Source organism: Oreochromis aureus, linkage group 10 (assembly GCF_013358895.1).
Source record: "Oreochromis aureus strain Israel breed Guangdong linkage group 10, ZZ_aureus, whole genome shotgun sequence".
In the NCBI taxonomy this organism is placed as follows: Eukaryota; Metazoa; Chordata; class Actinopteri; order Cichliformes; family Cichlidae; genus Oreochromis; species Oreochromis aureus.
Genome location: NC_052951.1, coordinates 3,501,115 through 3,515,905, shown reverse-complemented (window position 1 = coordinate 3,515,905; position 14,791 = coordinate 3,501,115). Strand labels below are relative to the sequence as shown.

Here is a 14,791-nt window from a genome sequence, read left to right as displayed (position 1 = left end):
TGTATTTACTGGGTAATACTACAATTACCAGTTTGTGTTGTTTTTCAAACTAGCCACTAGATGCCGCAACTAACTTCCTCAAGTTAAGTTGTTACACTGGATACATAAGGTGCCAGAGGTAAGCGATAACATTGACTGTGCTCTGTTAGCTGTTGCAGATAATACAGCCAATGTCTTTTTAACCTTTTGAAATTGGGGGTTAAAGGATCAGTTTGCCTCTTATTATAAGAACTGCACTTTTCCCTCTTCTTAAATATTCCCTGCTCAATCTTTAAAAAGTTCTGAAGGTGGGAAACAAACATTTGTCTGTAATGATGAAACATGAATTAGACTTTATTATTTATATTAAGAGAAGAATGTAAAACTGGCCCCATGAAAAGTGACTGTCCAGAAGGAATCTGAATGCACTGTGGTGCCGAAGAAGTTTTGCCTTTCCAAGAATAGCATTAGAATCTTTATAGACTCCTCTTGTTTCTATTTATTTAATCATTTCTTTTTGGGTTTTTTCAAATATTACATTATATGTGGAATAGTATGACAAAAAAGATGCTAGACAGATACCATTTTTGATGGCTGAAGCATTGGTAAATATTCATAAGTTAATCCATGTGTTTAGACATAATTCGCCCATAGAGTTTAGTGGACTCATGTTTGTGGGGTGTGGTTTAAGTGTAGTGTTGCTGGAAATGTATCATGTTTTACCCCTGTGGGTGAACACCTAGTCAGGATATGCTGCTCGGTAAAGGTAAGTTTCATCAAAACCGGGGGAAGGAGAGTGCAATGAGTGGTTAGCTTTATGCAGGATGTTTTGTTTCCTCTAATTAGCTTGTACTCGATGATCCCTCATTATCCTCACACCCTTTCAAAGTCTGTTTAAGGTTGTGATTGTGTCATTTAGACATTATGTACCTCCCCCGTGTCCTTCGTGACCGTCATCTGTCTTTACCTATTTTGCGTTTCCTGACAGTTGGCACATTCATAGAGTTAAATATTAACAGGGTCTGAAAGTCCTTTGTCCATTGCTTTTTAAAGTCCACTTATATAGACGTCACAAATTAAACTGAGGGAACTCTTTGCTTTGACAGGACCGAGATTTACACTTAATGTAAGTGTATATATTACACCTTTTCACCCCATTTTTAATCTTCTTCATGTTATTGTTGGCAGAATATAGTAGAATCTTATTAGGCCCCAGAGTAAAGCTGTGAAGACTGGTAGGAGATGGAGCTTTGATTACCAACACATGTCCCTTATGCAAAACTTAAGCTTGTATGAGATGCACAGGATTGTTACACCAATCTGCAAACCTCTCAGAAATGTATATAGAACACTGTCTTTCATCCGTACTGAAGGATGGTGCTTTGTAATGGGACTGGTATTGTATCAAAAGCATTTGTTTACATTTGTCTCAATACAAACGTGTGTATTTCAGTCTGTGTGGAGATTTGTGTGTTTGTAGCAAAAGTTACATGAAAAAAAAAAAGTAAAACTGGATGATTGTAACTTGTGATTTGTGTGTTGTTGTTGTTTTTTATAGAGATTTGAGCTTTAATACTTTTGAACCATTCATACTCACAGAACAGACATGGACACACACACATACAGATTTTTCTACGCACACACAAATCTGATTACACGTACACGAACTGGAATATGCACATGTGAATTAAGATAGTAAGATATGTCCATATTCTTTGCACCTGTCATTTTTTTACCCAATTGTGTGTAAATCCACTTGAGCACCACGTGCTGGTTGCGCACACACAGTGGGAAAGGGCGTGACTCTGGCTGTTGATTACATTTGAGGCGAGAAAGAAAATGAGACAGAAGGAGAGAGAAACAAATGAGTGCGGTAACAGAGTCAGAGAACTGAAGGAAACTTTCAAGGTGAGAACTAGTAAATAATTCTAAGTAATTTAGCTGTCCTGGATCACATGATACCTTCATACCAAAGTAAGATGAGGAAGTATTCATTCAAAAATGTTCTCTATTCAGTTTAACTCTTATTTGTGAATAACAGAAAAGTGTAAAGAAGAATTTCTGTTTCATTTTAATATGTGTGTGTTATTTCTTTAGCTTCTTATTGTGGGGCCAAGCTGTCCAGTTTAATGAAAAAATACAAATCTGCAAAGATGTATGAATGTTTTGTTTTTATACCTGTGTGGCACCTAACAACTAGTATTTAAATGTTTTTAAATTTTGCACATCACTTCTCAGGTTTGACAGAGTTCCTCTTCTTCAGGCTGTAAAACCAGTTTCACTATGAATAATAATCAGGTAAGGTCAGTTTCACAGTAGAAAGGTAGCATTTTTGAAACACCTCAGACGTTATTCTCAGGTTGTCATTTGACTGAACATACATATACAATCATAGGCTCGATCTGATATCTCAATTTTATAACTGAATCTAACAAACCGATGCTGATGAAATGATTACCTCAATGACAGGTAGAGCAAATAAATTCATCTATTTTTTTTTGTCTGTATATCTCCAGGCGAATGGTCCCATGTATGACAACCAAGTGTTTAAACATGAAGAATATAGTCCTCCATATTCTGTAACAGAGCAGATCCCCAGCCATTCCTCCATCAACCAGTATTATACTTCAACACCCGGAATACCAGCTAATCCAAGGCAAACAAAAGGTACTGGAATATTTGATTTGACCAAGGTTGTCACTTGGCAAATGTCCATCTGGAAATATCTATTGCACATTCACAGAATCATTAACTTATTTTTGTTCCACATTTTAAATCCACACATACTAATTTAACCTAAATAATTATTTCCCTGTTCAAATGAATACAGTTTCAACAGACTCTTTTCTAGAGAGACAAGACGTGGCTAAAATAGTTTTAAAATGTTGTTGTCTAAAAGTTGGCAGGCAAAAAAGCTGTGGTGACTGTTACATCAACTGATGAATTTATTGATTAACTGATTTTTAAAGTCGATAAACTTGAAGAGTTTTACAGTGTTTCCACAAGTTAAATATTGTGCAAATTTTAATATGCAGCATAAAATAGGTAACTGTAACTTCCTCCTAACCACTAGATACTCACAAATTTCAGAACGCGGACACTGAACTTTCCAGACACACCTTTCTGAATATGACTGCATTCATAGAGAGTTGCAAACTATAAAAGACATACAAAACAAAACAATAAAACACAGAGTGGAGTTATACTTTTGCATAAAGTTTACTTATATAGTGCAATGCAGAAACTATTCATATTAATTGAAATGCTTTAGTTTCATAAACTCAATAAAAATAAACTCTAAAAAAAGTTAGAAGATGTTAAAAGCAAAAGAAAAGAAAAAGTAAATGATGTGTTTATTTACTTCAAGAATTTTGGTTTACAATGTTTATATGAGCCACAAAGTAAGTTAGCTATGTTTATGACTCTTCTTTGGTAGAGGTTTATTGCTTCTTGTTGACTGTTTTATGGTTTACATTATTATAATATCACAATTGTCATCTGTCATCACAGTGGCTGTTTAGATTTCTAAAGCATGGGCAAACTCACTGCAGCTGTGTCTTGTTTGTGACTGCACATTAATGATTGGGATAGTTATACATTAATACAGCTCCAAATCACAACAACAGTCACCTCAAGGTGCTTTATATTGTAAGGTAGACCCTACATTAACACATACAGAGAAAAACTGTATGTGTTTTGGGGAAGGAAAAACTCCCTTTTAACAGGAAGAAACCTCCAGCAGAACCAGGCTCAGGGAGGGGCGGGGCCATCTGCTGCGACCGGTTGGGGTGAGAGAAGGAAGACAGGATAAAGACATGCTGTGGAAGAACGACAGAGATTAATACCAATTATTATTCAGTGTAGAGAGGTCTATTAACACATAGTGAGTGAGAAAGGTGACTGAAGAAGAAATACTCAGTGCATCATGGGAATCCCCCAGCAGCCTACACCTATTGCAGCATAACTAAGGGAGGATTCAGGGTCACCTGATCCAGCACTAACTATGTGCTTTATCAAAAAGGAAAGTTTGAAGCCTAATCTTAAGTAGAGATAGTGTCTGTGTCCCAAATCAACAGTTTTTCCATGAATTTTTACAAATTGATAGAGAATTGTCTTTTTTTAATCTTGGCCTTCAGGAAGAAAGAAATGTCACTGGAAGTACATCCTGGGTGCATTTCTGTGTGTGACTGTTATCCTGGCAGTGCTCGGACTCTTGCTGTGGTACTTCCGTAAGTTGACTTGAAGACTGTTGCAGCTGCATAAAATTATTTTTATAATTTAAGTATTGTAATGTGGCATGATTCTGCATGCTCTTGTATATATGAGGTACACAGTAGTAAATGCATGTGCTCACAGTATACTACCAGTGTCTACTGGGGAAGTCGTGTGGAAAAGGTGGGATGTGTCTGAGCCATACCCGGTGGTGTGATGGAATCATTGACTGTCCAGATGAAGAGGATGAATCTCAGTGCTGTAAGGCATTCAAATCAGCGTCTCAGTCTTCCACACAGTTATTTAGTGTACAAATCTATTTTTTAATAGACTTGATGTTTCACAGTTCGCCTCCAAGGGGCCAACTCCATGCTGGAGAGTTATTCATCAAGCAGCCAGACCTGGATGCCCGTGTGTGCTGACAACTGGGATAATAACTATGGAAGAACTGTGTGCAGACAGATTGGTTACAGCAGGTGCTCATTGTCCTTTCCCACTGACACACTTTTGCAATGTGTGGTGTAAAAACCTCACTCATATTACATGACTTATGATTTATATTGCTACTGGACCCCTAATAATTTCCAAATTAAAGCATTTAAAAAAAATTTACATACAAAATATTTTCTTTGATTAGATATAATAGATATGATTTTGAAATAACCATGTGCGGGTCACATTACTGTAACTCCTCAGCCCTTTTGGGCTTGAGAAAAAATTCAACAGGTTCCTTAAATATGAGAATCATTTTGTAATTTTACACCCGGGGGCCTGTATGATACTTGGGTGATATAGTGTTTTTTTCTTTTAGCTGCACAGAGCTACTGCTTACCTGTGAAAAACAATGAATGTACTTAGTTTCTCCACCCACTGAGACAACAACTAATATTCCTTTGAAATGACAAACGTGCAGTATTGATTAGTACATATTTTTCAAAGTTCTAACTCAGAGGGAATGTCCTTGCATGACATGCATGTGCATGTATGAGTACGGTCTGCTGGTCTCGTCGTCACATGTGCCTCTGTATGTGTCCCACAGAGATGATTATTTTGCCTACAGCCAAACCAGTGCAGGTGCTTTGGCCTCCAATGGATATATGAGGCTGAAGTCCGGAAGTAGTAGTGGCTCACTAATACAGTCACAGCTCACTCACAGGTATACACAACCACATATCACTGAGTGATCAATTCATACACACCACAGCATTTATAAAATGTGCTGTTTTTTCATCCTTTCACTTTGCAGCTTACTGTGCTTCTCCAATGCTGTCACACTTCAGTGTATTGGTAAGCTACTGTGTTCACTGTGACATACGTGAAATAATAATGTAAATCCTCAAAATTTGATTCTGTTTATCTGGACGCCGTGTTTTCAGTGCAAGAAGCATTTCGTCACTTGGATGAGTGATGTAGTATTTCTCACTCTGAAAACGCTACGTCCAGAGTGATTGGATGATTGATCATACATCAATGTAATAATTTAGTCTGTCCATCTGTCTGATGCTACAGCGTCTGAATTGGAAAGGTGTTTACAGAAGCTTGAAGGTCAGTGAAAGTAATATTGAGCTCCTCTGTCCTCAGAATGTGGCAAGAGTTCAGCAGCTCCGAGCAGTCGTATTGTGGGTGGCACAGAGGCTGTAAATGGAGCCTGGCCATGGCAGGTCAGCCTCCGGGTTTCGGGTCGACACAGCTGCGGAGGCTCCATTATCAGCCCATACTGGATCCTGTCTGCTGCACACTGCTTTGAATAGTGAGAGCTTCTATTCTCTGCTTTCTTTCACCCATTCTACATGAACATGTCATTGTGCTGTGAAGCTGTGTGTTTCATTTGATACTGACCTGCTTATTCATTTCAGTATCTTAACACGCATAACAAGAAGCACTCTACAAACTTCCGCCAAGGCAATAGTTTTACAGATAATTTATGACCTTGAAGTCCTTGGTAGATATAAGCCATATTTTAATGGAATATTAATATGACCTTACCCACCTCTACCTAGTGTTATTAGAATTTATTCAAAACTTTTCAAGCTATCATGTTAACACGAACAGAGGACACATGGACACAAGCAATAGCAAAAACATGATCCCCTTGACGGAAGTAATCCTGATTCAAAGAACTACCTGTGTGTGTCATATTTACAGCTTAATGACTTAGAGTGTGCCTACACAGGATACATGGGAATTTTACTTTATTGCAATATATTTATTCATATGTTGGTCGAAAGGTTACTGTGTCACTGATAGCAGTGAAGCACGCGACGTGTTGTGCAAGTTTAGTAGGTTTGTCTCCTTTTCGACAACAGGTTCACTTACTGTGTTTATCCCATAGAAGACATTAACATTAACTATCTTACTTCAAGTAAGGTTTGGCCACGCAGCTTTAACAACCATATATTCAATTAGATGATAAAACTGTGTAAGACTTAGAGGCTGGAACTGCCAAGTCGTTACCGTACAGTGTCCTCAATTTCTCAGCAAGAGCCACCTTTACTTTTTATGTCGAGTCTCCAACTATCAGTTGTCGAGTCCTCCACTCAAGTGGAGCATTCATAATGGATCAATAGTGACCTCGTGTTCATCTTTTATCTACAGTGTTATCCACTTTTGACTAATATTTAATAAATCCACCATGCCCATTTCACCTTGTGTTTTCCTTGGCAGTTACTCTTCTCCTTCATTGTGGACGGTATACTATGGGGACGTGAACTTGAATAAGATGTTTAATGGCGGAGGAGTTCAGAAAATCATCAACCATAAAGATTTTGACACAAGAACTAATGATTATGACATTGCTCTCCTAAAGCTTTATACACCTCTGACTTTTAACAGTAAGTAAAGTTAAAGTAGTTAAATTCACATGTTCATTTCAATGTTACTGTGATGATGTTATTGCAAATCCAGCACTCTAAGGTGATACATGTTTATACCTCAGATAAAGTTCGGCCGGTGTGTCTCCCCAATGTTGACCTGAACCTTTCTGGTAATCGTCAAGCATGGATCACAGGATGGGGAGCATTGCAGTCAACAGGTGAGGCAAAACCATAACTGAATATGTCAAACCTTCAGTGTATAGTTTAATGGAGAATTTTAAACATAAAAAACAAAAACATAACACGTACATAGGTACTCACAGCCTTCACCATAACACCCAAAATGTAATTCAATTGTATTTCTATAGCACCATTTATATAGCAGCAAATGTTTAATACAATACAGGGAAACTCCAACAATCACATGACCCTCTGTAAGCAAGCACTATGGTGACAGTGGGAAGGAAAAACTCCCTTTTAACAGGAAGAAACCTCCAGCAGAACCAGGCTCAGGTAGGGGCGGGGCCATCTGCTATGACCAGAGATAAATAATAACATAAGTAAATTAAATGCATCCTGTTTCCACTGATGACTTGCCAGATGTTTCTACAACTTGCATGGTGTCCACCTGTGGTAAATTCAGTTGGTTGGACACATAGAAAAACTAACTAAAAACCTAAATTGAGGAAAAACTAAACAAAGATCTAAGCACAGGGAGCGTGGGAAAACTACAGAACATGAGCATGAAGAGATGACCAGACACGGGTAAACAAGTAGATGACCCAACAATAAACAAAGACAGAGGACTTAAATACACAGAACAGCAATGAGGAAAGTGGAAACACATGGGGAACACAGCTGATACGAATGAGCGTGACGCCACAGGGGAAGCAAAACTAAACACACCGAACATGGACAGTGAGACTATCAAAATAAAACAGGAAACACCGAGACATAGACTGACACATGACATAGACTGACACATGAGCTTGACAGGAGGCAAGGCAAATGAGAGAGGGAGCGAAGGAACACGAGAGAGAGACATGACGGGCTGAGGAAACATGGAAAGACACACAGGAAGGGGAGACAAGGCATCTCGACAAGACAACATGGAAACTAAACATAGCCCAAAAAGAAAACCAAAATATTACACACAAAGAAATCACAAAACACCATTAAGTCCAAAAGGCTGGCTCAAATGACCCAAGTCACTGGAAATTAGTTGATTCCGGTCCTGGCCAATTGATCGATGCATCTCTAATTGTAAGTTCTTATATAATCATGTAACACTGACCAGCATCTTCAACAAAGACAGACATAATCACTGTTTAGACTATTACAGATATGTTAAAGCTAGTGAGCAGAACAGGCTCTTTCCAACCGAGAAAGAAAAGAAATACAAAGTTCATTGTGTGACCGCCTTTCATGTTTGTCTGAGTTAACGTTGTGAATAATCCTTTTTCCAGGGCCATCCCCCAACATAATGAATCAAGCCCAGGTGACCATTTACAGCAGGGCCACTTGTAATGCACCTGAAGTATTAAATGGTGAAGTCACCAAGACCATGTTCTGTGCAGGTAAACTGCAGGGAGGAGTTGACTCCTGTCAGGTCAGTCTGATCTCCCTGTCACACACTCTGAGATGTAGCAATACGTGTATAACCTGAGATATGTCTGTGGTTCTGTGTGCTGCAGGGTGACAGTGGAGGTCCCCTGGTCGTGAAAGAAGGAGATCGATGGTGGCTGGCAGGAGCTACTAGCTGGGGTTATGGATGTGCTTTGAAGAACAAGCCAGGAGTCTATGCCAATGTACCATTCTTTATTGACTGGATATTCAAAAAAATACAGGTACATATGCAATAAAGTCCTGTGAAATTATCTGTTGATTAATCAGTGGTGTCAAATGTTTATCCCATATTTTCTCTGCCACATAGAATATACATTTATATTTGTAAGTTTAGCTAGAAAGTCATAGCAGTGCTTTATTTGTGCGTACTGTGCTCTTCTGTGCACTTTTCACATGACTTTGAATGTTTGACTGTTTTTCAGGTTGTGTCTTTGATTACTGATAAGAATGAAGGATCATACATCTCTGATACATAATTTGATGATTAATAATCATCCAAGAGAACAAAAGAGAATCTGTTCTTCCCCCTAAATCTAATCATACTTTTTCTTCTTTACCTCCATAGAATAACTGAGACGTCGGTGAATATTGAAAGGAACTACTTGAGTTACTTGCAAAACAAAAATCAACCAACAAAATGAATGATCAGCATTTTTATATTCTTGTTTTCAGCATGCACTGAATGTCTTGCATTTGGACAAAATAAAGCTATTATTTGGTCCAATAAAACTAATTTTCAGCAAAGAGTTGTTTTTTGTAAATTCACATTGTGTGATAGATGTGCTACAGAAAAATGTAGCTTTGCTTTTCTTACTTCTGCCTGGCTAACGAAACTTGCCATGCCATGCCTGATACAATGAAATGAATTCATACATGTGGCTTTTGGCTCACACCTCAACTAAGTATGATGTCCTTGAAGTGGAACAGCAAGGTCAAAGCCAGGAAATCAAATTTTCACAGTCACATAACGTTATGTAATAAATTCCACTAGAGTTGTATCTCATAACTGTTTCAAAATAAAATATGACCAATGTAAAACTTTCTGAAATGGTTATTTTTTCCCCCCAATTTTTCCCCTATTGGCTTCTCACTGAGAGTACCCCACACCTCTCAGAGAAGATGCCGTTACAGTTAAAGTGTCTGATTTTAACAGGGACTCAAACTAATTTTACTTTAAGCTGAACATTGTGTTCTGTGTGGATGATAGCGGTGCTCACACTGGAGTCTGTTTCCACATAATGTTTTATGGTGTATTACTGTCACATGTTCTAAGGCACTTGTCTACAGACAGGTTTTTTTCAGCTACTAGCTGTTATTTTCCATTTCACTGTCTTAGCTATGATATTTACATAATGTTTTTTTCCAAGTCCTATACTAAAGAATGGTTAGGTGCAAGAAGAGACTGAGCGGCACTGGCCACGTTTCAGTAACATGATCGGGTTTAAAAAGAGCAGAGAGGCAGGGTTTCTCACGCTTATAAAGATAGGCAGAGGTTCCCCAATCTGCAAAAAACTGTCTATAAAATGTGAATACATTTCAAAATAAAGACTTTGAGTATCTACAGTACATAACCATAGTTCATAACCTGGCAAAAAATTTTAGGAATTTGGGACAAAATTTGCATATTGCGTGTCCATGACCTTTGGGCCCTCAGGTGGCAGTGCATTAAAGACATGCGTGATTCCTGATGCCTGATTCAGTTCATCATGCCATCCACTAATGCAGGTCTCTAGCATGCAAAGAAGGAGTCATGTGATCCAGAGACACCAGGTCCTCGCCTGGGCTGAAGCAAAGTGGAACTGATTTTTTTTCTGACTTTTTATTTGGATACCATAACTATGACTTCCAAACTAAAGAGAAGAGATACTTGTTATCTGCATCTTGTTATCAGGACTCAATTAAAATGCTTACTCATTGTATGGGGTGCAGAATTACCTATTGAAATACGAGCTTCCACATCTGGAAAGTCACCATCAGTTCTGAAAAATATATACAGGTTTTAGAGCAACATATCCAGATGATGTCTTTTTTAATGGAATTGTTTGCATATTTCAGTAAGACAATGCTAAACCATATCTCACATCTCTTACAACATCATGGCTTCATAGAAGAGTCTGGCTGCTTAACTGCCCTGCCTACAGTCCAGAACCTCTCACCGACTGAAAACATTTGGCACATCATAAAACAAGACTTATAACAAAGGAGACCCAAGACTGTTGAGCAGCTAGAATTCTACATCAGACAAAAAAACAAAAACAAAAAACAAACAAAATTCTCTCCCAAATGCCCGGTAACTGGTCTCCTGAGTTCCCAGATGTTTCTCCACTGTTGATGCTGAGCTAATGCTGCACAGCGGTGAACGTGGCCCTGTTTCAACTTTTAAATTGAAATAAGATAAGAATGAGATTTGCAAAACACTGCATTCTGTTTTTATTTATGTTACAACCCAAGTTTTTTGGAATTGTGATTAACAATATTCCATTTTTGTGTTACCGGCGTCATCTTGTTTTAAAGACTTACTGCCCATAAGAAAGTTATAATTACTGTGAAACTGTGCGTTATTGCAACGCTGATCATGTTTGTTGATGCTATTACCAGTAAACAGTCAATGATGAGTCATTTACTGACAAGCAGACTTTTGAAAAAGGTGTGTCACTGCATACAAGGCAAATTTCCTGTTTCCTGATCCTTCCTGGAACCGTTCCAGGAAGGATCAGGAAACAGGAAACCAGTTTGTTTCCTTCACCTGATGTTTTGCAAAACTCTGTGTGACATTTCTGAAATTGTTTTTCAGTAGTTTAGATATTTAGAAGGGTTTGTTTAAAAATGGACATTTTAGCGTCAACTTCTCTCTTAAAAGCAAATCTCTTCTGATGAGTGATTTTATGTTAAAACTATTGCAAATCTATTTTCAGTATTATATTCTACAGTAAGCAGTGTGACATACGATTATAATTATATTGAGCGATTTTTAAATAATAGCTTATTTGTTATATATCACCACATCTTTCATGTTGAAATTACAAGCAGAATTCAGTGTCAGTAAAGACAGCACAACTAAAGATCCTTAAAACAAACACAGTTAATGTGTGCTATAGCGCCCTCTCCTGGCAGCCACAGTCACTCTCACATATGTCACTCTACATCGTTTTGCGCTCTTTTAATACGATCCTTTTTATTTCTGTTCTGTGAGTACGTTTTAATGGAATCTGACTCCGAGAAACGTTCTTATCAGACAGTAAGAAAGATGAAATGCATAAAATGCTGTGTGGCTAAATAAATTCCAAATGAAATACTCACCACATCCCCTCCTGCGTGTCCAGCCTTCACATCAAATTATTGCTTGATCTTTACCAGCTAGATCTTTTTTTTCTTTGTGCCTCATATTTGAAATTATAATGACATGCTCTAAAAGACAGATTCAACACTTTGAATCAACTTCAGATATTACATCTGTTTAATTTGTTATGAAATAATGAAGGGAACAGGAACTGTTTTCCAGTCAATTATCCAGTTAACTTAGAGTATATGAAAATAGAGGACTGTCAGACATAAAAATTATTCTAATTCTAATTAATTCAAAATGTTTGAAGTCTGCACTTCACAAATTTCTCTTTACTGGTGCACAGAGGAAACATAAATTATTTTTTTTTAAATGCATATAATAAGCAAAGTGTCCTTGTACAACAAATTATGGACCTAACTGTACACAGTGTAAACATTGTGTCGTTAATGATCTGATATAACAATTAATGATTTAGAAAATGTTCCAGTTCAAGTGATCACAGAGGAGAAGTCACTCACAAATAGATATCTGCCTGGCAGACATTTAGATTTAGAAGCAATTTATTTTCTTGTGACTTGTGTGGATTAACAATAATAATAATAATAATAATAATAATAATAATAATAATAATAATAATACATTTTATTTATAGGCGCCTTTCAGACCCTCAAGGTCACCTTACAGTAGCACATAAACAATACCATAAAAAACGTTAAAAAAGATGTATATATAGCAAACATGGTAGATAAAATTTAGACATAAACAATCATAAAAGCAAATATAAAAACTGAGCAAGGTAAAAATGGTCTAAGACAGATCAGGTGTATGCAATTCTGAACAGATGGGTTTTGAGTAGTGATTTAAAAGAGGTGAGACAGTGTGTGGTCCGTAGAGCAAGTGGAAGTGCATTCCAAAGTCTCGGGGCAGAACAACTAAAGGCTCTGAGTCCCATGGTAGTCAGGCGAGCAGGTGGAATATATAAATATTATATTGTACGAACGTGATAATTATGCATATTGTAATAACGTGATATTATGTTGTACAAACATGAAAAGTATCTTGTTAGAACAATAAACTTTTCACGTTATAACGTGATATACTTCTATTTTTCTTTTGCCTGGGTGGCAGCTCTACGCTTCCGTATTTTAGCCCCTTTCATGTTCATTAATTATAAGATTTTAAACTAAAAGGTCTTACAGAACATGCAGTTGTGTCATTAGCTGATGATTTAGATGAACTCTCAGTTTATTACAGTTTATTATGAGTTAATGAGTATATCAACTGATGTGATAACTTCTAGTGGTGTTGTCATGTCATTTATGTTGATTTATTGTAGGTTCGTACTAATAAAATGTGAGCTCTATTTTCATCAACAGTGCTCAGTACAAAAGATACCAGAAAACTGGGTTTGTGTCTCAACTTGTACTGTAAGAAATCTGAGCGCATCAGAATTTAAGGATCGTTTTGTTTTGGGGGGTTTTGTACTGATGAATACAAAGTACAGATCCATTTATTTATGTAGGTAGCATTTTTATGTTTTTCATGTTGTAGCTACTGTTACCAACTTTAATCAACAACATATGTTGCATGAGTCGATCACACACTTTAAACGAAATTGAAGTGATTTTTGAGGTGTATAAATGTGACATTTCATAAATGACAAATGTGTAACCAATTATTAAATCTATAAAAACTGAGTTAAGTGCCTTTCTTCCGCTGCGTGTGCCTATGGTCACGTGTTACGTTACCCGTAAGCCCAGCAGGTGTCAGTGTGGATCGAGCAGAGGCTGTGAAACTGGGAGAAAAACTGTTTTCAAACTGCAAGATTTTCAGGTAAGGACTGACTTTGCGGTTTTAGTTTTCTCTCCTTTGTTAAAGTATTGGTTGCCTCAGTTTTTCCTGCATTTTATCTTTGTGTGCCTGTATAAGTGATGTTTAAAACGTTTTGTAATATAAATGTAGCATGCTAGCAAATAATACAAGTCCTGCCTCCACAGATTCACAGTAAAGGAGCAAAAGCTCAGGTGCTATTAATAAAGTAAAGACAGAACAGTTCACTATAGGAACACAAACATACATTTGTTTCTCCTGCTATCATATGTAACAATCCAAAAAGTAGCAGGGACTGGCATGTACCCATGGCAACAACTGTCTTTTTTTTCTTTTCTTTTTTTAACAACTTCAGCAGTTGGTAGGGGTTTTTCATATCAGAATCCTTTCTCACCAGTGGTAAATGCTGTGCAGAGGGTTGGTCTTCCATGATGGTTCCTCTCTTTGCTCCTCTTCTTTCTCGAGTTTCTGCTGCCTGAGGTATTCACTAATCATGTGGTCAGTTGTGGCTGTCTTCCCGATGTACTCATGGATCTTTGTTGTTTCATCCTGGACAGTGGTGCTGACGCTCAGTAGTCCTCGGCCTCCTTCCTTGTCCTTAGCGAACTGTCTCAGGGGCTGGACTTGGGGTGAAACCCTCCGTTCATGGTATGGATCTTTCTTGCCTTGATGTTAGTGGCTTCTGTGGCAGTTTATTATCCCAGCAGGGTATCTGATGACTGTCGGGGTGTGGGTGGTGATTGCCTACATCTTGTTCTTCTTAGTGGACTCCTCAGGACTTTTACTCTCTGCAGGTATTCGGTGGTTGTGGCTTTCCTAGCTATCCTCAATCTCTGCAATGAGGATATATCGTTCAAAGTCAGGAAAAAAGCAGATAATTCATTTTTCCTCTTTAATCTATTTAAAACAAGAATTGCTTTTTAAATATCCCACTTTTAACGTTCACATAAACACAAATACATACACAGTAAGAACCAGAACATGATATTATATTTCGTTATATCAGTCAAATAACTACATACATTCTCTATGAAATTTTCTCCTG

The 14,791-nt window shown here is 37.5% G+C and overlaps 1 protein-coding gene across 2 annotated transcripts; it reads left to right on the top strand.

The window, feature by feature from the left end:
• The first annotated feature begins 116 nt into the window (after positions 1-116).
• tmprss2 (transmembrane serine protease 2) lies at positions 117-9,671 on the top strand. Of its 2 annotated transcripts, none has more exons than XM_031755863.2 (14): positions 117-1,105; positions 2,218-2,277; positions 2,496-2,646; positions 4,116-4,208; positions 4,336-4,452; positions 4,538-4,667; positions 5,231-5,347; positions 5,438-5,478; positions 5,773-5,941; positions 6,856-7,022; positions 7,127-7,222; positions 8,471-8,613; positions 8,699-8,851; positions 9,196-9,671. In XM_031755863.2, exons 2-14 carry the CDS (start codon positions 2,263-2,265, stop codon positions 9,202-9,204), a joined length of 1,401 nt encoding a protein of 466 aa, XP_031611723.1. In that variant the 5' UTR covers positions 117-1,105; positions 2,218-2,262; the 3' UTR covers positions 9,205-9,671. The 2 variants fall into 2 exon arrangements, with proteins under 2 accessions (XP_031611723.1, XP_031611724.1); XM_031755864.2 differs by lacking the exon at positions 117-1,105 and adding an exon at positions 1,794-1,887.
• The last annotated feature ends 5,120 nt before the right edge of the window (positions 9,672-14,791 follow it).

Excerpts from the sequence above, each read along its gene's own strand:
- tmprss2 (XM_031755863.2), top strand. Across the intron at positions 4,668-5,230 it reads AGACAGATTGGTTACAGCAG|AGATGATTATTTTGCCTACA; the intron begins GTGCTCATTGTC and ends TGTGTCCCACAG. Across the intron at positions 5,348-5,437 it reads CAGTCACAGCTCACTCACAG|CTTACTGTGCTTCTCCAATG; the intron begins GTATACACAACC and ends TTCACTTTGCAG.